The 24,306-nt window shown below is 37.3% G+C and overlaps 1 protein-coding gene across 10 annotated transcripts in view; it reads left to right on the top strand.

The window, feature by feature from the left end:
* The window catches only part of hdac4 (histone deacetylase 4), a 532,576-nt gene extending 508,663 nt beyond the window's left edge, over positions 1 to 23,913 (top strand). For all 10 annotated transcript variants that reach the window (XM_059647103.1, XM_059647104.1, XM_059647105.1 and 7 more), the window contains 5 exons: positions 5,108 to 5,226; positions 5,927 to 6,060; positions 17,436 to 17,520; positions 19,579 to 19,729; positions 20,190 to 23,913. In XM_059647103.1, coding sequence (XP_059503086.1) covers positions 5,108 to 5,226; positions 5,927 to 6,060; positions 17,436 to 17,520; positions 19,579 to 19,729; positions 20,190 to 20,229 — 529 coding nt within the window. In that variant the 3' untranslated portion in view covers positions 20,230 to 23,913. The remainder of the gene's footprint in view (positions 1 to 5,107; positions 5,227 to 5,926; positions 6,061 to 17,435; positions 17,521 to 19,578; positions 19,730 to 20,189) is intronic.
* The last annotated feature ends 393 nt before the right edge of the window (positions 23,914 to 24,306 follow it).

The following is a 24,306-nucleotide window of genomic DNA, read 5'->3' as shown; positions in this document are numbered from 1 at the left end:
GTCAGTAATATTATGCTTTCAATGCAAAGCCATATGCAGTCAAAGAGATTTTGTAATACACATATTTTGATTGAACTAAAAGGTCATAATTGAAGTTTTACATTGGTACAATATTTCTTTTTCTGTATATTTCTAAGGTAACCAGACTTCCACCAAGGTGATGGTATTCTTGTTTTTGCAGTCCTTGTTCTACAATTGCTAGGTGCAACAGACGGGCTTATAAATGTCTCAAGTAGTTATTAGTATTGTGATTCAAATAAAACAGCCATGGTCATTCCCTAACAGGTGTCCTTTTCATGACCATACAGGAATGCAGAGTTGTGGAAAGCACACGACCTCAAAAATTGAATATCCCTTGCTAGTATGTTACCAGTGTGACCAACCTACTCCTTCAAACAATAATATGTATGAAATACATCCAAGTTATTTTTAAAGCTTCTTGTATTTTTAATTGCTCCTTCCTTTAGGTTTCCCTTTGCCATGTACTTTTTTATCCAATCACAAAGGTGAGTACATAGCCCATTTATGTACATCAGCAGATGGTATCTCAAACCGTAATCAGAAACGTGGGCAAGAATGGACTGTGATAATTTGCTTACCCCAGTTTGTTTTAATTATTTTCTCTTTCTTACCTACCACTTATTATGAAAAAGTATATAGCTGTCTACTTGCCACTTGCTGCTCTGGAGTAATATGATTCACTCTAAGCACAATTGATAAATTGTCTGATGAAGAGGCATACTATCAAAGCTTTGCATCTTGCACCCTTTTCTCATGCAGTATAAATTGTTGCTCTTTGAAATTTGGCATTCTTGTGAATTCTCATGAGTGCAAGACAAAAAGCTTCAACATTGTCTCTTTCTTTTCAGTAGCACTCAAGTTATTTATTAACACAATTAATTGCCCTTTTTTTAAACCAATGAATTCAGGTTGGTTTTGTGTAAAAACTTCTGTTTATCATATACTTTTTAATGTTTTTCACAGTGAAAATCAAATCAGCTAACAGCGTTGTTCTAAATAGTCTTTATCTAAACCACACTCCGTTTGTTCCTTTACATGTCCAGAGTGAATTTCACACATCAGATGTTACAGGGAGCAAATTTGACCCCATTTTTGCTGCTGCTTTACTGCTCCTGCTGATAACAATGAGTGGAAGTATTTTTGTTTTATTTTAGTCTTCCCATTGCCCCCTAACTTTGTTTTTCTTATGAACACATTACAAATACTTGATTATTCTGCAATGTTCTAATCAACTTCAAGAAGTGCTAAATAAGGTTCCGCAAATTGAACTGATCAAATAACTGAAGGGACAAATTACAACTAAGTTATAGTTTGTTTAAAAAGTTCGCTGCTGGCTTCTTCTGTGTAATCTGTGTTTCAGAGGAATGCATTTTTAACAAATTTTCTGAATCTTTTGCTTTTTTCCCCAACTCTAGAGCAGAATGGTCCACATCATTTTAAAGCAAACAATTGACTCATTTCACGTGACATCATTGTAACAAAAGTGAAGCGTCCTGTGATTCCTCTTCTTTCCTAGTACATACAGTCAATGTGTGAACAGTGCCTCCTTAAATATCATAGGTTTGAAAAAACTTGTTTGATCTAATTATGATGAGTTGAAAGGTATTACAACAAATGCACAATATTGAGATGTTAAAATTGAGTCCAGAAATTTATTTTCTATTTATTCAATTACTGGAAAAATTGGATGATTAATTGAGCTCCTGCCTCCCAGTAGCTCGTGTTCACCCTCTGAAGACTGTCACTGACAAGTGTGCGTTTTTGCAATTGTCCCATTTGCCACTAAACAAAGCAATCGCAAAATAGACTTGTCTGTTCTGATCATTCAGATCAGTATTATATGGCAGGAGATGGTAATTATTCCTTCAGCTTCCATTTTGATCTCTTGCAAACACTGCATTATGTTGCTGAATAAAAACAGAAGCTGCTGAAAAAGCTCAGCAGGTCTAGCAGCATCTGTGAAGAAAATATCAGAGTTAATGTTTCAGGTCCAGTGACCCTTCCTCAGAACAGAGTTGGGAGGAAGATTCTGAGGAAGGGTCACCAGACCCAAAACATTAACTGACATTTTTTTCACAGATGCTGCCAGATTTGCTGAGCTTTTCATGCAACTTCTGTTTTTGTTCCTGATTTACAGCATCTTTAGTTCTTTCAGCTTTTATTATTTTGTTGAAGCTATTTTAGATGATGGGTCATTGGTTGCTTAGCCTCGCATGTCTTCATGAATTGATGCAATTTTCTGAACTGATGGCACTGACATGGACAAATCATATTTGAATCCCATAAAAAATTTATCTGAGGTGTTCATTCCAATCCTAGTAGTTGCTGTTGGTTAGAAAATTGTAATTGTATGCTTCAGCCAAGGTTTATAGACTGTTGAAGAAAGTACTTCTTGAATTTAGAGCTTTGTTTTAAATAAGGCTGATGATCATGACTGTAGAATTGAATTGACTTTATTATAACATGGAGTGTAACAAATATATTTCTTGTTTCTTGCCTGGATCAATAATTAACTCTGTTGTAAGAACACAGCACTGCGAAAATTGCTCTTTCTTCCACTGAAACACATGCACAATCTACTGAAAATGCAATTTTTCATAGAAACTACTTGGAAGTCCTGTAAATCTCTAGTTTAAAGCATATCAGTTTGGGTCATGTTCGGTACAGTATTTAGTCAGTTAGTGGCTGACCCAAGTAACTTAATGACACTGCATTTGATAGAAGTATTTTTTCCCAATGTGACTGATAGATCTGGATTTGTGAATGATGTTGGGAAGCAGCCTGTTAACACTGCAAGACTAAATCTCAAACAAAAAGCTAATTTGTGCCATTGCAGCTGCAGGTAGTACACTCTCAGCCTATGCAGTCACTGCTTTTTTAATGTCACTACCAGTAATGTTGCAGCAAAGTACCTCCATTGAAGAATAAGATTAATAAATGAGTAACTTTTAAATGTTTTCAATTAATTCAAATCCTAGGATCATAATTTGTTTACTGCCCGCTCCCAACACTTGGCTGTCCAGCTTACAACTTCAATATCCCTCCAGCTCACAGCCATGCTGCTTCATTGTCTCCTTTGCATTCAGAGATGTTGAACAGTGAGGTGTTGGGAACAGAGATCCCAATGAAATAAGTGGAGGCGTGGCAAATAGGGTGCCAAGTAGAGTAGGGAAGTAGAGCACCGAGCAGAGTTGCAAATGGAATGAGAGTGACAAATGCACCTTGGTCATCAGGGGAATGCACTTGTGCATGCGGATGGACTCAGCATCAGCTTCCGGTTCCGGAAGCATATTGATGACATTAACAACCTCCTGTTCCAGTACAGCGGCAGGCAACAGATGCATTGCTTAAACAAAAAATGCATGTTAATACCTTTTTCACCTACATCCTGTTGGTTTCTACATTTTTCCTTTGAGAAACACATCATTGGTACTTTAAAAGCTCAGTGGCTAACACTTTCAGCCCATGAGATCATTAAACCTGCTTATTGGTAAGATATTTAATTTAATTGTACACCTTTAATAAATGAGCTATGTATTTAATAAATGCACAGTAATCCTCCCTTTTCTAAATCAATATGTTTTATGAATAAGTTGAGCTATGAATTGGATGAAATCTCTGCCTTACACCACTCAAAGGGAAGCCTATAGGGTGGTCAGAATTTAGTTAAAATCATGTGTTCTACGCACTTTCACTCTTTCATTTACAGTTAATGAAAGGTCCAGCACGTAGACGATTATTGGTTTCCGTAACAGTCATATGTTTGAAGTGGTTTTACCATAATCTGTAGGTGTCACATATGAAAACATTCAGATGGTTTTCCAAAGTACAGTATACTTGCCAGCCACTCCACCCAAAACCTAAAACATTATCAAACTCTCAACATTTGGGAAATAATGTTAGTCATTTCCTTTGTCTTTATGAACGTTGCAGTTTTTCAGTCAGTGCCTGATTGTTGTAATTGTGGTGTAAGGGTATTACATTTGAAATCAGCCTCTGCCAGTTTCTACTTTAACTAATTTGGTAACAATTTGGAGGAGGAGTGGCCAGTAACTTCTGCTGAAAGACTTTGGGTGGCATCAGGGATATTTGTATCATTGTAAAATTTCAAGATTATAAAGACTTCATCGTAATCACTTGGCTGATGTAGATTGAATAATGATTGAGTGTTTGCAATGATGGCCAATGCTGAAAAATCTTTAAAACAAAAATTAAATGAATTAGTTAGAAAGTATTTATTTAAACAGAAAGTCAAGTAGGATCATATGCTGTTACCAAATGGATTGCAAAAGGTAATCGCTTGAAAAAAGTTAAAATATATGCACATTAAGCAGAAGATTGGGATCAGCTAAGCCATCAGTATAGTTTGATGCAGAGTTGGTGAACTAAAGAATCTATTACTATGCTGTAATATCATATGAATGTTTTTGGTGTGAGATATTTTTTAAGATCTGCATCTTTCATTTCCATTGTTCTTCAGTTTCAGATAGAAATTCTAATACAGTTAAGGGTTGAGTTCTCAGATTTGAATCTTCCCCATCTCACCTGTAAAACATAAGTAAAGACTGTTCATGTTGTTCCATGCGTTCTCTGATTGTGTCTAGAGTATAACTATCTGTCTACTGATATATGTACAGATTCAGCCATTTTGCTTAGATGTATGATCGCTGCTAACTTGTTCTCTGCATGACAGATCGGGATCTAAGCAGAGTTAACCATGTTCTCATACTGCAGTAGCTGAATGTGCAAGTTTCTCTATTAGCACTAGTGCACTGGTCCAATGACTTCAGTTTAATAAACCTATTTGGATTTAAATTCAGCACAATATCTTCCAAATACCTTAAAGCAATAAAGATATCAGTCTTTTTTTTAAAAAAAAGGCTTTTCTCAATATGGAAGTAATAGAGTCAGCATAAGTTTTTTCATAATTTCTAGATTTGTGTAAAATGAAGCCAAAAATGAACTTAATCTGATAATGCCTTCACTGTTGATGTTTTTAATTAGAGACAATTTTTTAAACAATATCATAAGGATGAGTAATTGTTTATGACAGTCTAAGTAGTGTGATATTTGTTTATCTTTACAGGACAGTAGTGATGCCCATTGCTAATGAGTTTGCCCCTGATATGGTACTTGTGTCTTCTGGGTTCGATGCAGTAGAAGGACACCCTGCCCCTCTTGGAGGTTACAAAGTCTCTGCTAAGTGTAAGTCTTTTCATGACAAATTAAATTGTTTTATTTTCAAGTGAGTGGTTTAATTAGAGCACAGCTTTTTTTTAAATCTTAAGATTTTGACAACTAAATTAGTGACAGTAAATGACCTATATGTTCCAGCCCTGAGGGGGAGGGAAGGAACATATGAGCACTAATCTTCAAAAGGAGCTTTAAATCCTTCAGAGGAGCCATGGGTTTACTGGCTGAGCTGTAAAATAAGTCTTTGTTCAAAAAGTCATAAACAAAGGGTGTATGTTAGAATTTGAGGGTTAAAATAGCAAGAATTTAAAAGCATATGGTTAATGGTTTTCTTCATGAGTAGAAATTTTTAAGCGTTTCTGAGATGTTTGTTTATAATATTCCATTTGCTGCCTTTTCCTCAGAGCAAATGAGAAGTGGGCATTTTTTTTTGGAGGCCCTTAGGAAGGAGATGGCATGCCACTTTAGGAAATTCAAAACATTTATCACAAAAGCAATGCATATATTAAACAGAAGATCAAAAAGGCATGAGCTGAAATAGTAAATTGTATTTATTGAAATTGAACCTGGCTTATATTATACATTTAGTCCCAGTAATCCCTGGTGGCCATTTCAGATGTGATGTAATACTTGGAAACTTTGATCATTCTCCAAGAGTCAAAGTAGGCTTCTGACCTTTGACTTCTCTTGCATTTCCTCTTTCCTGACATAGGTTTTGGCTACCTTACCAAACAGCTGATGGGCCTGGCTGGAGGCCGTGTCGTGCTAGCCCTGGAAGGGGGCCATGATCTCACTGCCATTTGTGATGCCTCAGAAGCATGTGTTTCTGCTTTACTTGGAAATGAGGTAAAACATCAATGCACATTATAAGCTGACAAGTTCAAGAACTCACAGGTGTGGGTTTTGCAACAGATTATAAATGAGATGAAGGCAGACATCCAAAACAAAATGTAGTTTTGCAGGACCAGTTCCTCAGTAATATAGATTAATTCAATTATAATAGCCTGTTGCAACAATGAACTCAGAAGTGTCCTCCAGGATTTTGTGAATATGTCTTAGAACCATTTAATTTCTCTAAAATAAACAAGAATTCTGCCTAAACATTTCACTCTTCATTTCTTCCCCCATAAGGTGGAAACTCCCTTTCTTTAATACATTTTGCCCTTCTTCACTAATTTGTCTATGCCAACTACAATTTGCATCCATACTGTGAGCCTGAAACCATCTGTTTAGAGATTGTGTTTTCAAATCACCAACTCAGCGCACCCCACTAACATAGTCAGGCACATTCCCCATATATGTACACACACTAGCTGTGGAGGCGCCCAAAGTCCGAAACAGCTTAACTAAGTTTGGGGTTTCAACATGTTACTTGCATAAGCAAGCATCCACTCTGCAGGTGCCAGTGAATTGCACATTTTAAGTTGCACATTTCCCCATACTTAAGATTCATGATCCAAAACTTCTGTTTGTTCTGAATTTCTGCTGCTGGTGAAATGGATATTCTCCCATAGGAGAGGTGAGTGCTGATCGTTAACTTTAGCAGAGCCTAAAATTATTACCAGTGTTCTACTAATACTTTTTGTTGCTACTTCTGCTTTTCTTTCTTCTGCTTGTGGGTCATTCCATACAGTGCATAATTTTGTAGGTCACTGATTAATCCGGGATCTTTGGCATTGTAAGTTGCACAGAGATGATGGATTGGATTTTCCACCAGCCAGGTAGTTGTTGGTCCAGAGTAGATAAAAGGTGCACATGGAGACTCTGCAGAATCCTTAACGTTACACACTCTGAATGACCTGTCTGGGAAATTGAATATTCCACTGGGCAATTCCTCAAAGTCTCAATTTAAATTGGAGAATTCAGATGGTTCTGATGAAATTAAGTGAAACAGTCAGAGAAAGTTGCTCAATACCAAATCCTGAATAACTATTAAACTGACCCCAAACTGACATTGCAAACCCCAACCCCTCCTACCTCAAAATAACTACGCCCCCAGACCTTGACACAATATGCCCTCCCTCTGACCCTGGCTGGATCAACCACCCCACTGAATCAGTTACCTTGCACTTCGGCACCCTGCCTGCATTTTGCCCTACCCAGGTGGCACCTTGCTATCTATCTTGCACCCTCTTCTCCCACACCTTGACATCACATTTACTTTACATGCTTACCTTTAATAGCAGCTGTGTGGAACTTTAACTGTCAGAATACAGTAGCTGACTGCTGTAGAAAGGGAACATGGTTTGCCTTTCTTCATGGATCTGCATTACCTAAGTACCATCAGAATTAATGTACAGTTCCACGTTTGAGGGAAGCCTGAAAATAATTCCCTGTCCAAAATGTGAAGCTCCCTTCTTTCATCAAAAAAAGGGCGAAAGTGGCAATCTGTAAGAGATTGCCACTTTTTAGAAAATCCGACCCATTAGCTGATCATTTAATAATAACCATGAATTCTTTCTCTCATGGAGGCTACTGTTGAGTAGTTTACCAGTTCATTTGGCAGATTGGAAGTTTCCTGTGTGAAGACCAATATGGGTACACATTGCCATTTTATGGCAGAGTGTGTCATTCTAGAATGTCCGGAATACGTTGTTCTTTTCCCCTCTGGTTTACTTCTATGCATCTTGTGCTGAGATGAACTTCACCTGGCATTGACAGATTGTGTTATTCCATTCAGATGGCTGTGATCCTGGACAGTAAGTTTCAACAGGCTGTTTAACTGTGCAATCAGTTGCAGCTTTTCTGCCAATAAAAGTATCACCATGTAGTCTTTGTTGAGAAACCTTTACAAGAAGATTCCAAAGCTTTGCTTTTTCAGTGACATATTCCAGCAAAATCAATATTAATACACTTAATTATAGTCTGTCTGCCACTAAAAAACCTCATGAGCTAACTGACATACATTGAGTTTCTCGACAGATCATATTGCTTTCCTGGGTCACCAGAAATTCCTAATCAACCAAGGTTTCTGAACCCTAAAGTCTGATTGTTCAGGCTTACCCCTCAAGGATCCAGCAGCAAGAAAATATGCACTTTTGATGCCCTTCCCACAGGGAGAGGTGAGTTCAAAAAGTGACTCCACTGCCCCCCGCCAACCCAGCAGGCAGGCTGCTTGGGTTTCCTGGTCAAGAAATTGGCCACACCTTTCTCACCTACCATGGTGGCCTTAATGGGTGGCTGGCTGAGAAAGTCAGCCATGGACCTCTTCACCTTTAAATGAAATAGCAAAAAAGGGGCCAAATCTTGTTACCACTTCCAGGGAGGGGCAAATCATGTCCACAGTTATTAATAAGTGCCTCTTTCTTTCTGCATGATTAGTCTTGCTTATGTATTAGGAACTTGAGTAGGCCACTTGCACCCTTGAACCTACTCCACCATTTAGTAAAAACATGGCTAACATGACCATGTTAATGTTCCCATCTAGCCCTGATAATCTTTTAACGCTATACTGACCAGGAATCTATGTACATTTGCCCAGTCTGCTTCCACATTTTTTGAGGAAGAGTATTTCAGAGACTCATGATCCTCAAGAAAAACAATTTCTCATCCCTGTCTTAAATGGGCAACTCCTTTATTTTTCAAAGTTTTAGGTTTCCCACAAGAACAAATATCATCTTCACATCTGACCTACTAAGACACCTCAGATCTTGTGTTTTAATCAAGTCATTTTACACTTCTGAACTGCAGTTGATACAAGCCTAGATCAAGCAACCTCTCCTCATTAGACATGTGTTTTAGATATTAGTCTAATGAATATGCTCTGAATTGCTTCTAATGTATTTGTATTTTTTGAAAAAGGTGAACAGTACCGTACACAGTACTTCAGATAGGCTTTAACAGTCTTCTGCATTAGTAAAGCACAACTTCCCTACTTACATAGTGCATTCCCCTTGTAATAAATGATAACATTCTGTTAGCTGTCGTAATTACTTGATTTGCTTGCGTGCTGAAGTTTTGTGATTCATCGTCTAGGCCATACAGATACTTCTGCATCTCTGTGCTTTTCTATTTTTCTATTCTTTATGCCAAAGGTACACTTGCATATTTTCCTATATTATCCACCACTTGTCAGATCGTTGCCCACTGACTTAATTTACTTATATTTCTTATGCCCTCTTCATAACTAACTTCCCCACCTTTCTTTGTATCATCTGGAAATTTCGCAATCATTCCTGCAGTCTCTTCAACCATTTATATAAATTGTAAAAGGTTGAAGTCCCAGCACTGATCCTTGTAGCATGTTATTCATTACATTTTGCTAAATTTTTAAAAATCCATTTAGGGCCTTCTGGAAATCTCAGTATAGTACATCAATTCACTACCCTTTATCCGTAGCATGTGTTACTTCATCAAAGAATACCAATAAATTGGTTAAACATGATTTCCCTTTCATAAAGCCATGTGACTTTGCTTGTTTTCTTTGAACTTTTCTAAGTGCCCTGCTAAAATGTCTTTAATAGGTTCTAAATCATCCCATTAACAAATGTTCAACTAATTAGGCTGTTCTTCACTGTTTTCTGTCTCCCCTTTTTGAATAAAGGAGTTACATTCACCATTGTCCGATCTAATAGAACATTCCCTAAATTTAGGGAACTTTGGAAAATTGAAATCAATGCATCAACTATCTCAATAGCTACTTCATTTAAGAGCCTCTGATGAAGTCCATATGAACTGGATACTGGTCAACCCACAGCACCAGCAACTTGCTTAGAGCCATTTCCCTGGTGATTAATTTCTTGAATTTCAATTTTCTTGAGTTCCTCCCTCCTTTCTATTTCCTGATATACAGATATTTCTGGGATGTTACCTGTATTCTGCATCTGTCTCCATTGTAGATACCTGTTCAATTCATCTTTTTTTTTGTCTTCCATTTTTAATTCCCCAGACTCATTTTCAAAAGCAAACTCAGTTGACTTTGTAAACTTTTCTTTTTCAACTTTCTACAGTAACTCTTACTGTTTTTATCTTTCCTCTGTTTTGGAGTATATGTTATAAATATGCATGAAAAGGGCATTCTCCAACGCCTTCAAAATATGATACACAGTGTCCACATGACCCATGACCACAACAAATATTGTTAGAAATCAAGGTTGGCTGTTTTGCAGATTAGGACCTATGAACTAGAAGAACCAGAATAGCCAATTCAGCCTCATGTGGCCTGTTCTCCGTAACCCTCCAACCATTAATAATTAAAAATCTCTCTCAAATTTATTCCACGTCCCAGCATGTTGAGGCAGTGAATTCTACAGTTTCATGACCCTTTGAGAGAAATCATTTATTCCTCATCTCTGATTTAAATCTGCTACCCGTTATCCTAAAACTGTAACAAATAGTTCAAGATTTCCCCACAAGGAAATATTCTGTTCACACCTACTATGTAAATCTCCTTTAGCATCTCATATACCTCAATTAGATCTCTTCTCATTCTTAACTCCAGAAAGTACAGATCTAAAATTGCTCTCTGGAATCAATCTAATGAATCTCTCCAAAACTGTGCACAGTATTCCAGGTGCAGTCACATCAATGTCTTGTACGGTTACAGCAACAGTTCCCTACTTTTATACCCTATTCGTTTAGCAGTAGATGCCAAGATTCCATTCCCCCCGCCTTATTATCTGCTGTGCCTGCATGTTAATTTTCTGCAATTCATGTACCAGGAGACCCAGATATCTCTTGTGCTAAAGCACACTTCAGTTGCTCGCCATCTAAACAATAGGTTGCCTTTTGATTCTTCCATCCAAAATGGATAACCTGAGGCTTATTCACATTAAACTCCATCAACCAAGTCTAGTGCAACTGCAAATCTGATGACCTATCTACCTTCTATTCCTGTGTCGAAGTCATTAATATGCATTGTAAATAGTTACACTCTGCCAACTAGAAAAAGACCCACTTATGCTGACTGGCTAACCAACAAAAAGCAATCTGCTTTCCAAGCTAATAAATTACCCCTAACCCCATGTGATCTTACCTTGTGTATTAACGTTTTGTGCAGCACCTTGTCCAATGTCTTCTGGAAGTCCAGGTTTATGACATTTACAGGATCCACTTTATCTACTTTGCTTATTACATCTTTGAAGAACTCTAGCATGAGTCAAATATGATTTACCTTTAATAAAACCATGCTGACTCTGATGAATTGTGCTTTGACTTTCCAAGTGTCTTGTTTTTACTTAATAATTAGACTTCTTAATATTCGTGGTGTTTAACTTGGTTGCTAGGCAGTGTGAATTTAACATGAATCGCATAATGTATGAGGCATTTCACCTAAATAGCTCAAAACTATAACTTTTTCTTAAAAAGGCTCTTTGTGTGAAGTTAAATGTCATGGATCATATTTAGTCTCAAGCTTGAGTCTTACGGTGTTTAACAGCAGGTTTACACAGATGTGCAACCAGATGTTCAACTACTTCTGTGTCAACTTTGAAACGTATGGCACACAAACACTTAAGCCAATTACTAATGTTTATCGTTTGGAGTTCAAGTATTTTGCGTGTGTGTTCATTTTACTGACAGTGTTATTGCAGAAGCTGTGTTTTTCCTTTAAGCTTCTCTTGGGTGCTGTCACTCACAGTTGGACATTTCCATGATTTATAAACAATTCCGACTGTGTAATTGTAGTTGGATATGAAGAAGTACTTGTATTTAGATAAGCTTTAATACAGTACATGTGCCATAAACAAAACACCTAATATTTCAAACAAAGATATTTAGATCACTCTCCAGTTTATTATAAGCTGGTACAAAGCAATAAGTAGTTATACGTTCCCCTTTAATTCTGAATAATTTATATTTTAATGTGTTGTATTTCCAGACTACGGATATAGACTTGGAATTCAAGAAATATTATCATATTTTTGGCATGTTACCAACAATTGTGCATGATATAAGTAAACCTTATTCATAAAAACTGTCTTCAAGGAATATTGTTGGCTCATGCACATGGATATGAAAGCTAGCCAGTACAGCCCAACCTAAAAATGTGGTTTCAATTGTAATGCCACAACCTTTTTTTTTGTAGGTTTACACAGAACCAGTGTAGCTGGTTGATCACAAACACTGAGAATGGTGGAGTGTGAAAGTGGTGCATTGCATCATTATACTAATAAAACTCAGTGTTCCACTTAATGATGGATTACATGTATTTCACAAAAGCAGATAAGTCAAAGTTGTATATTTGTGTTGAGGAACACTTAGTCCCATCCTAGTGACCACTGTTCCAATGACAGTCTTATTATAAATGCACTTATTCTATCATCAATCAGTTCACTGCACTCCAGGAAGAGCCCAGTTATCTGGGAGTCTGCACATACAACCAAAGGGTCCAGAATGCTTTTATACATGAATGAAGCTAGAAGGGACAACTGCCAACACACAATCTATAAATCAAATTCTATGAAGCAGGAGTAGGCCATTCAGCCCTTCATGCCTGCTCTGACACTCACGCTTGGCCCAGAGTATGCTCAATGAATGAGCATCCCCAAATATCGGGGTATAAAATTCCAAAGACCCACAACCCTCTGAATGTGAAAAATTCTCATTATCTCAGTTCTGAATGGCCAGTCCTATCCTGAGACTGGCTGCCTTCTCCTTCCACTAGACCAACTTTTCCATTGATACTAGCACCTGGCATTCCAGTTTCAATGCTGTGGCACTGTCAACCAAACCTTTTCATGAGATCTCTCTTGGATTTACCAACTCCAGCCCATGGATGATGGCTGAAAAATTCTTTTCAAGAAAACAAGTTGGCAATTACATGAAATTTGTCTGTTTTAATCAGAATTAAGGTGACTATGACTAGAAGAGACCAGTGAATCTGCACAGTTGGTCACAAATAGCCCATGTGCCTGCCACATTCCTTGAAATGTGTTGATGCAGTGTCACAGTTTGGACTGAATAACCACAACTGCTGAACTGATACCCAGAATATAACTTTATGGGCAGTACCCGGTTTGTGAACGGGTTCCATCCAGAGTCCATTCGCAAATCACTTTGTTCGTAAGTTGGAACATAATGCAGGACAATGGGAAGTAGCCATTTGTAAGGAGATATTTGTACATCCAATCTTTAAATTTCACCCCGTACAAGATCGCATTCGTAAGTAGAGATGTTCATAAGTCAAACGTTTGAAAATCAGGGACCCCTCTATATAATACCAGAAAGAGGAAAGCAATTTGAAAGGGACCAAGTAGAAAATTTCAATTCTGATATGAATGCAAAATATTACAATCACAGTTTATTCCATGTGTTCCAGCTTTGCACTTAGACAGTGATCTGTGCACAGAGAGCTAATATTTGCCACTAAATCCTTGAAAACATTATGGTATTTTCAGAGGATATTTTGTCAATTGTGCAAGGGTTTTTCACAGACTTGAATATCCTGCTGGTACTAAAATAGAGTTTGGAGGGGGTGGGCGGTATGGAAGAGGGAAATCAGGCATTTGGATTTGTCAGACTGCCACATTGCAGTGGTGAGAGCACTGGAATTTCAAACATTAGTCCTGGTGTCTGCTTGTAAAATGGAAGAATGTCAGTAGAAGTCAGCACACATGTATAGATATGTGCTGCAGCTGGAGCCGTGGAAAATTGATCAAATTGGCATGTGGAAAAATTGTGATGAAATGTTAACTGGAGTTTCCTTGACCTGACCAGAGGCCTGGCCTTTGTGAAACTGAAACTCAGAGGAGACATTATTACTCTGACCTGACAAATACTACTTGCTATTACTGGCACTGGAATGAAGTGTTTGAACAAGATGACTGTAGGCTACACCATATCTTTGAACAAGACGATGTTTGTGTTCTCTGAAGCATTTGTTCACTTCCTTTTCGGACTCTGTCACAAAACAAACATAGCTCAGAGAGCATTTGTTCTTCATTTTAACTCTGCAGCTGAAAGTGAGATGGTGTAAGTCTTGGCTCTTAAATCCTATGCTAATAATTCTTTTAGTAAAAAAATGAAACAAATTGGTCTTTGACGGATTAAATATAGTATTTTATAAAAGATAGGTTAAGGATCAAAAGTCCATACTCGTGTTTGATCATGCTTAGTATCATGCCACAGTTAGATTACAGAGTACCTCACTATGGTCTGTAAACTATACCGTATCTTTTTCATAGTTATTAACACACATTGTTTCCTCCTGGCACTGAAGTAAAGTAGGTTAGCATGTTTCCAGTATAAGTATGTGCAGAACATTTTGGAACCTACAGCTTCTTGTTTGAATTCTGAATTCCTTTACAATGAAATTTTGGCATTACAAGGGCTTTCATGTGGAAAAAGAAATAAAGTTCTGCACCAGAAGGAAAATTAATCACAGGATTGTGTGCTTAACCCTTTGATGTGTCCCCTTAAATGTGTGGACAACTGTATATATTTCATTCTTCCAGATTGGCTGCTGAACTGTGAATTTCAATTGTGATTTTATTTACGTAGCGTTTTTCATTTGAAAGCGGGAAGAAGAAAAGACAGTTGTAGATATAGTGGGGAAAAAGGCATATTTTATTTGCTTTGGACTCCTTCCAGAATCATGGAGACACAGAATATAGCAGATAATTCAAAGAACTTTCAATACTTATTTAACTTTAATATGAAATAACTTCTGCTGGAATTCAGACCAAGCTAACATTTAATACACACATGCGCACAGTTAAACTGCTAGACCACGTGCTCATTATAGCTGGAAAAGTGAACCTGTAGATTTGTTTAATTTTTGATCTTCAGGTATGCTGTCAGTGGATGAACACTTGAGTAAGTTTCATGCCTTTGGATGAAATTACTAATTTAGAAAAGAAATAATGAGGTGTTTCATAGGGTCTCTTGATCAGTTTTACCAATAATTTGTGTCATAAAGACAAAAAGCTGATGGTAATTGACTCCTTTCCTTCTGATTTTGAAAATGAAATTGAATGAAATATAATTAGTGATATGATCCACATTTTGTGAAGAAGTTTGAATAGGCAAAGTGGGAAGGTTGACATTCGAATATTATACAATGTTTTTGGCATAAAAGAAGCTCCTTCTAAAAGCTGTGGTTTTGAGCATTAACTTAGGAGTTTATCACATATCAAAGCACCAAGTGGATAAAAACTTGACTGCCCAAGGTTGTTACATGCAGAGTCTAAAGTATAAATTGGCCTGGATGATTTGAAATTGCTTTTCATATGTCTCATGTCTTTTTTCCCTGAAATTTGCACACCAAGAAACAGCATAGCTAAATGAAAACCATTTCTACAGAACATTTTGATCCTTCAATACTCAGATGAAATCTTACCTTTGCTTAACAGATAGAAGTGAAAAGCCAACCTCTTCCATCAAATGATCCCATCCCCCACTTCCCCATTCAGTATAAAGTTGTTTGGATTTGATCGTAGCCAAGTAAAGTTATTATTCACATGTAAGCTTGATGTAAATTCGGATAGAATCTCAGAATCCCTACAGTGTGGAAACAGGCCCTTTGGCCCAACAAGTCACAACTGAACCTCGGAGCATCCCACCCAGACCCATCCTCCCATAACCCACCTTATTTACACCTCCCTGAACACTACGGGCAATTTAGCATGGGCAGTCCATCTAACCTGCACATCTTTGGACTGTGGGAGGAAACCAGAGCACCCGGAGGAAACCCACACAAACACGGGGAGAGTGTGCAAACTCCACACAGTGTGGTGCTGTGAGGCAGCAGTGCTAAGCACTGTGACGCCCCAATAGATAGTACCTATTCTGAGATTCCCCAATTGTTTTTAATAATCCCAGGTCTTTTCAGCTCTGAACAGATGATAGCTGGCTGCCATGTGATGGGTGGCACAATTGCTCAGTGGTTAGCACTGCTGCCTGTCAGCACCAGTGACCTGAGTTTAATAAACCCTCAGGTGATTGTCTGTGTGAATTTCCTGTAGGTCCTTGGGTTTCTTCCCACAGTTCAAAGATGTGCAGATAAGGTGATTGGCCATGGGAGTTGCAGGGTTACAGGGATACTCTTTGGAGGCAGGTGTGGACTTGATGGGCCAAATGGCCTAATTCCACACTGTCAGGATTCTGTGTAGAAATCTGTATTGTGAGAGATGGTTTAAATTCATCTGACTTGGATCAATCAGCTCTGCAGAATTGCTTCTAAGCACAGTTCCCTGTACAACTGGAGTCATTTCAGATTTTGGAACTTACACGTAAGACTATTACTCTTATGCTTTCTCAGCAAAGAAAATGATTAACCTAAGAGTTATGTGAGTGCATTCTGCAGTTTTATTTTTGTGAAGCTGTTAATAAACAGCTGTGTTCCAAAACCTTTATTCTCCTGTCTTGTTTCTCTCTATCACAGAATAGTGTATTTTTTAGAGTATTCTGTGCTTCATAAATATTGAGAATTGATACTGCATTCATTAAGTGTTGAGAGTCTCTTGTTCATAACTAATTTTTAGTTTCCTGTTGTATGTTTTCTTGGAAAATAATGATGGTGTGTTCAGAGCTGTAGATGTGTGGAATTTGTATTTTATGATGTAACTATGGTAATTTGAGAGTTTTGTTTTCAAAAATGTTGTTCCTTTTTTGTGCGTAAATGTGTCTGCAGATCACAGTTGAAAGAAAGGATAAAAGTAGGAAAAGGAGTTGGCGCAGTAGCACTGACTATCGGAGCATCAGTACTCCAACAAAAAAAATGAATGGAGTTGCTCCGCATTGTACTTCCTGGCTTATTATCTTAAATTGCTTTTTCAAGTACAGAAAAGCTTCAAATGCAGAGAGGTGAATAAAAACAATTATATTTCAGAACAGTTGAAAGTAACTTGACTCATTACCAAACAGCAAAATTATGTATTGGAAATCATGTGCATGTATTTGCATTTTCAGGAAGTAATTCATATCTGGATTGTGAAGATGTATATTTGACTGGTTTCTCTTTTTAAAAAAAAACAGAAGGTTGGGTTAGGGCCTTGGCATCGTTAACCCTAAAATACTTTTTAAGCTAAATTTGAAGCACTCAATTTTCAAGTTAGAATTTGCAGACCATCAACTGCCCTGTTTATTCTGTACACACTGCAGAATAGTTTGGTTAAAAAAAAAATTTTGATTCTCATTTAGATTCAGCATGTTAGTATGTATTTGCAATTTTGCACAACAGATTAAGGGGAAAAATTCTATGCTTCATTAAGAGAAAGAAATGAAAGGTTTGGCACTTTGCAGTGAAAAGTTAACTGTTTGATTTGGATTTCTTTTCTCTTCAGCTGGAGCCATTCACACAAGAAGTGTTGCAGCAAAGACCAAATCCCAATGCTGTTCGTTCCATTGAAAATGTGATCGAAATACAAAGTGAGTCTAGAAAACAACAGAACAATACCAATTTTCTGCTGTTATATCTGTTACAGTGACTATGTTGGATTAACTAACTTACGATATTTGATTTAGTGGTAGGTCAGACCCACTTTTGCTGAACTTCAAAGCTTCCCTTTTCTTTGGAAGGAAAAAAATCAGATTAAACGTAATGATGTAATTGAGACTGTCACTGAATATTGGTATACATAAAGCATCTGGCAGTGAGTTCTGTTTTCTTGCAGCTCGGGAAGAATGAGTAATGAGCCCCAGACTTTCCCTTGTTGCCTTTAGTGTCCTAACAAGACAGAGTCCTCACCCTTCTGATTCTGCACAGAATTTTACAAGGGATGTTCTCAGTGAGCACCTAAACACTGGTAGTTTTTGTTCTGTATCACCTAAAGCCTTGGGATTCGATACATTTGAAGCATTTGACCATAAGTAAGCAGTAAAAATATTAAAATATTTGTGAAGAAAAAATACTTTATTTTTCAAATGCAATATGCAATCGGGAAATATCATCAATACTTTAGTTCTATAACCAGATGGTTAGTTAACCTGAATTACATTTGCACATGTTTCAGCCATTAAGCTCTGTTTTCTGCCATGACCTCCCATGTGTGGATTCTGTGAACTTAGCTGACTGTTCGAGATAAAGCTCTTCAATTCATTGCAGAGGGAAATCAGAGAAAGTGTAAGCAACAGTCATTCCAGACTAGTCTCCTGGTCTCATAATGTCAGATTATATAGGACTGAGTGAATTTGGCAGGGATGAGCATGAGAGGAAGGATTTGCAATGGGAGGAGGAAGAGTTAAAGAAATCTGAAGGCAAGAAATAACCACTTTTAAAAATATTTGTACTTCTGTGTGTAGAAAAACTGAAACTTAGTTTCTTGCTTAAAACCCATATTAAAAATTGCGAGCGAGGATTGGCTGGTTTAAGGAATTTAAGTGGGTTTTGGTGCAGTTTTCCAGAAGCTGTCTGTATTAAACTTTAAATTGGAGTGTGACTTACAATTTTTCCCTTGTTGATGCCTGTAAGCTAACAGTCAAAACTAAACCTGATGAAATAGTATTGTGATGTCATTCATATAGCAACCTGCAATAACCTGCCTAGACACTAGACAGAACAAGGAGTGACATTATGACACCATTTGTTTACATTGCATGGCTCTTGCTGTAAACTGGGATTAGAATTGCTTATTTAAGAAGGTGTTGGCAGTGCATCTAAGATTTTTTTTGCCTGGTATGGAAAAATTTATTGTAGAGGAAGGAAATGTTACACATTCATCAAATGAAACCAACCAAAGTACATGCAAATTGGTCTCAAAAGAGCTTTCAAATGTTAGCTTAGTTTAATGTATATAAATTACAAGAAATAATTAATATCTCCACTAGAGGGCATTTTTTTGAGTTCTCAATACAGCTGCATATAAATAGCATTTTAGGAATAAATCTCTTTAAATATGTTTGTGAAGAAAAGGACAGTCTCACATTTAAAATTCATGCTTCAGGTGCAGATATGACAAAAAATGTTTAAAGGTGACAGCCTGAAATACTTGTGACAATTGTGATGTTAAGCAAAATGCAATTAGTTGTAACTCCGACCTGTATAATTCGGTTGCAAGGACCCTTGTGGTGCAGCGGTACTGTCCCTCCCTCTGAGCCAGGATGTCTGGCTACAAGGCCAACCTGTTCCAGAGGTAGTTGTAACATCTTTGAACAGATTAACTGAAAAATGTTCATAACACGAAAATATTTTCGTATTTTCACCCAATATTTATTGTTTGTCAGACTAACTTCAGCAAAAATCATTTTTTCCACAGTAATAGACGGAATGCAATTACTCCACTGTGAAAGTATAGTCCTAAAAATTGTAGTTGGTGACATTAACTGGACTTGTTTGCATGAAAGTTCTCTATCAACTATTGAAGACGTGCCAATTCATTTAAAATAACACATTCTTGAGTAATTTTTTCTGAATTTGTCTTGCCAACAGACCCTTTCAACAAATGATCAAGGCTTCTGCTTATTAATGGCCTCTCTGTACATTCTTAGGTAAATACTGGAAGTCGTTACAGCGCTTTTCCTCTACAGTTGGCTATTCGCTGATAGAGGCCCAGAGGTGTGATAAAGAAGAAGCTGACACAGTGACAGCTATGGCTTCATTGTCAATGGGGGTTAAACAAGGATCTAATACTGAGAAGAGGTGAGACAGGAAGGAATATCTCATTTTAGACACTGTAAACAAGACTTGTTTCTGTGTTAACAAAGTGTGGAGCAGGATGAACACAGCAGGCCAAGCAGCATCTTAGGAGCACAAAAGCTGCTTGGCCTGCTGTGTTCATCCAGCTCCACACTTTGTTATCTCGGATTATCTCTGATCTTGTTTCTGTGTTGATAGCTGGGAAATGATGGTGATAGCTTTTTGAGAAAACAGGGCTTGTTATGATAAACTTGCTGGTGTGCGGACTTGTTCAGAAACATGAAGGGCCTAGGCCTGAAACGTCAGCTTTCCTGCTCTTCTGATGCTACTTGGCCTGCTGTGTTCGTCCATCTCTACATCTTGTTATCTCAGATCTCCAGCATCTGCAGTTCGTACTATCTAAGAAACCTTTTTTTCTCTCTCTGTAAGTTACTAGCATTTTCTTTCTTTTCATTTCCTGCAGGCCAGATGACGAACCCATGGAGGAAGAGCCACCTATGTAGTTACCAGCTGGAGTCCTGTCTTTTGCACACAATATCTTTATTTCTCTAACTCTGCCAAGAATTCATTCTGTGTCTCCTGTGTCCTGCTGTGGTGTTCTTCCAGAATCCAAGGACAACTGGGCAAAATGCTGGCAATACAAAAAAAGTAAAATTTTTTTTACCTCTCTGTCCATTCCTGAAATAGGCTTGTGGGACAGCCAGCATTTACTTTGGCAGAGTCACCAAGGCGATGTAACCTCAAAGCTCTGCTCTGAGTTTACCTACTTAAAAGTTCTCCTGTCTCAGGCAGTCAACCACTGTTTCTAATGTTCTTGTCCTTTAGCAAAGGATTTAAATGCCACCTACAAGTCCGGATGTGTTGATTGTAATCTCAACAAAATCATGTGACATACAGTAATTATTCAGAGAACATTTACAGTGTGGAGAGAGACTATACCAGAATGGAAGAGAACCAAGAGGGTGTTTTCTAAGAATCCCTATGAAGACATGAGCGTTTGTGCCTTTTTATCAACAGATGGTTGCTGATTTTGAATTGAGGAACAATGCCTTAAAAGTGTGGAAATGATTCCTCCATTGTTATGTGGAAAAGTGGTGGTGAAGAAGCCTTGTGTTTCCTGGCATGCGTGCAAAAAAATCCAAGATCCTGTCTTTGCCTGGATTTTCATACCCTATTGGAGTACCATTTTTGCTGTTTTTCCAAACAAATCCTAACCTATTTTAAGGTAGTTGCCAGTCCAGAGTGGCAGATATACTGTTGGAAATTGTCAGGTTATCATTAAAACCTGCTTTAATTCTTATGCTGGGTTATGTAACAGTAGTATAGGGAATCAACCAATTACAAAGCATGTGTTAGGTTGAACTGCAACACATAAACGTTTAAAAATTGGAATGTTGCTCAAAAGCATGATGCAGGATTTTTTTCCAAACTTCCACTTCGGTGGTCCTTATTTCTAATAGAAACTGAAAACCAATAATAATCTCTTATCCATTAGATAACAAGAGGCTTTTGATGATAAGACCAGGTAATTTGTTAATAATACAGGAGATAATCATGTACAAATGTTTTCTTAGACCAAGTCTGATTTTATTTGATGGGCACTTACAGGGAAAACGATGGCTTTTTACTGAGATGGGAAAAGATGGATTGTGGATACTTAGAGGAGTACCTCACTATGAACGTTTGTGGTCAGCCAACATGTTTAAGTCACTTGGCAACTACCTTAATCATTGCTTTTTTTAAATAAAATTGTGTTTATTTTTACTCCTGGTAAACCATTTAACAAATAATATCTACTTTTATATAAAGAAATCCTTACAAGTTTTTAAACCATGTTTCATAAGACCTAATAACTTCTTTTTTTTAAATTACTTTTTTTGGTAAGAATTCCAGTTACCTTTACCACTGATATTTTTCTGAAATTCTTCTGTTCTCTTCATGACTTTTTTTGTGGTTAGTCCTTGGTTCCAGTCTAATTTTAATTTTCCTTATGTTTTTCCTATATGGAACGTAGCTTTCTGACAGCTTAAAAGGTGTGTACTGGCGATTTTCAGGAGAAAGTAATTTGAGTGAGGGATCTTGTTCAAACTTTGTGTAATGATTCCAGTTGGTGTATATTACTATATGATCTGTTCTAAGTAGATTTATAAATGAAGTCTTGTAAGAATAGTATTGCAAGGTGATATCATACCCATTTAAATATGAGTAATACTACAGTGATACTATATTTGATATTTGTAACTGGTTGCACTGCAGAAGGCTGCCGTTTGCTAAGGGGGAGTTAGCATTAAGGTTTTCAGTTGCTCCACTCTCAAACCAAGGAAGGAAGGTTGTTATTTGGATTTTGTCCAAAGACTGACTTTTTACAATATGATCAGTGAGCTGTGTTTATCAGCTATTGACAGGGATGGAAAGTGCTTGGTCCTGGGCCCATGTTTGATTCCATTCTGCAGTTGATTGGGTTGGCCCCAAAATGTGACGAATGCCTTGGCTGTAAAACAGCATTATTGCTACAGTGTAGAAGAAGGTGCACTATCCTGTCAGCTGTTAATGTACACAAGCACGCTCACTCTTGGAATTTATGGAACAACTGACACTGGGGGTCATTAACTAGTAACTTTTTTTCTCTATGAGTAAATGGTTTTCATTCCTCCTTTTGTAATGGTTGCTTGAAGCTTAATGAATTTAGCGCTGTGAGGAGTATGTGGAGCATGTGTGTGTGTGTGTGTGTGTGTGAGAGAGAGATGTTTGGCAACACTGAATAAGGGCACTACTGTATTTTTGTTTTAAAACAGATTTACACAACATAAAATATAACCAGCTGTAATCTTTAAGACAGTGTTCCACACTTTCTATAGGATTATGTATGTTTGATTGCAAAGCAATTAACACATCAATTCTGTGACTTTTAAGAAACTGTTTGCATCTACTCTTGATGTTAAACATTCCTTTAAATAAATGGGAGTTATGTATTCATTCCTTCTTTTGATAAGGTGAATTTAAACATTGTTTTAAGAGGGCCCATTGTTTGTTTTCTTTTAAGGGGCATTGAACTGTTTTCTTTTTCATATGGAAGATAGTGAGCTTGCATGTGCCACAAGCAGAGATACCATTTGTTCTGTACAGGTATGCACGCAATTTGCGAAGTTGTTTCCAGGGCAGCTTACCGAGTTTCGCTTTCTTTCTTCTTGGCATCTGAAGATGAGGTTTTGACATTTTTTCTGATGAATATATTAGCAAACCTCAGAGAGAGATGCCTCTGTCTTATTGAAATATCTTCAAATAGCAGTCTCTTCAATACTGTTATAACACAATACTTAAATTTGACGAAAAATAATCTAGCACTTGTGTCATTACCAGTAGACTATTGCATAACCTGCATATAAAACTTTTAAGAACACACAGCAAAAAAATGGTAAAACTGTTAACTGCCTGTGTCTTCTTGGGGCCAACCCTTTTGAGACAAGCATTTTTTTTCTGGACTAAGTATTTAAGATCATAAACAGTTAACCTTTCAGCACAGCTGTTCTTTATCTCTGCCACCATAAATCGTGTAGCGGTAATCCACTTAGCAGTTGTGTATTGTGATCGATGTGGATGAATATTTACTAAGAGAGGTTTTTTGGGGGTGGTATTGTAGTTACGAAGCAGGAGCGATGGCTACCTGTCAGCCTCACTTTCCTCCGTGTTTTGATATTGACTGCAAAGTATCACGTTAACGATGTATTACATTTTGTGCTCCATAGTGGAGGCGCCTTTTGTTTTCTTTTCCAGTTTGAGGGGATGAAAAATGAGTGAGATGGATTTTAAAGTTTGTTCACCCAAAAACTTTTATTTCAGGTATGTAGTGATGGAAGTTGTAATTATATTTTAACCTTCTTTGTACCTATCCACATTCAAAATGACACCACCATTGTTATCAATACCAGTGAACTGATTTTCTGTATTTTAGCCACAATCAATTATTGTATGGACCTACTTTATTGGTGATAGCCTTATTGTGGTAGCTTTTGATGGTCTTCATTTGCCTGTTGAAATGGGTCAGGCTTTCAGTTTGACCAATGATGTATCTCCTTGACAGTACAGACTTCATTTTTGACTTTATTAGGAGTCCAGTATTTTGTACCACATTATGACAACTTGCTATTGTGGTGTAAATAAAACTAATTACAACATTACAGTTAAAAGGTGTGTCTTGATTCCTTGGTGAATTTCTGAAATTCTGTTGCTAATTCCCAACTGTACTAAATCAGGAAGCATTAGTAAAATCAGGAAAAAAAGTCTATCCATTTTTCATTTGTTTTAAATTAAGAAACATTCTTTGGCTGCTACGTTCAGAATATAATTCAAATATCAATGTGAAAATTAGGAATGTAATTAGTGAAGGCTTAATATTGCAAGCTCTTTGCAACTTGATTCTTATGCTGAATTTATTGTGTTGAAATTTGACTTCATCTGTTCAGTGCAGCAAACGGCATCAGGTTTCTAGTAGCAATAATTTATTTACTATGGGATGTAACTAGCTTCAATGTGTACAGCTATGAATCTCACATCTTCCCCATTGACATGTCGCCTGTTGT

Source organism: Stegostoma tigrinum, chromosome 7, assembly GCF_030684315.1.
Source record: "Stegostoma tigrinum isolate sSteTig4 chromosome 7, sSteTig4.hap1, whole genome shotgun sequence".
Lineage (NCBI taxonomy): Eukaryota > Metazoa > Chordata > Chondrichthyes > Orectolobiformes > Stegostomatidae > Stegostoma > Stegostoma tigrinum.
The sequence above is the reverse complement of the archived record's forward strand: the minus strand, read 5'-3'. Positions and strand labels throughout refer to the sequence as shown.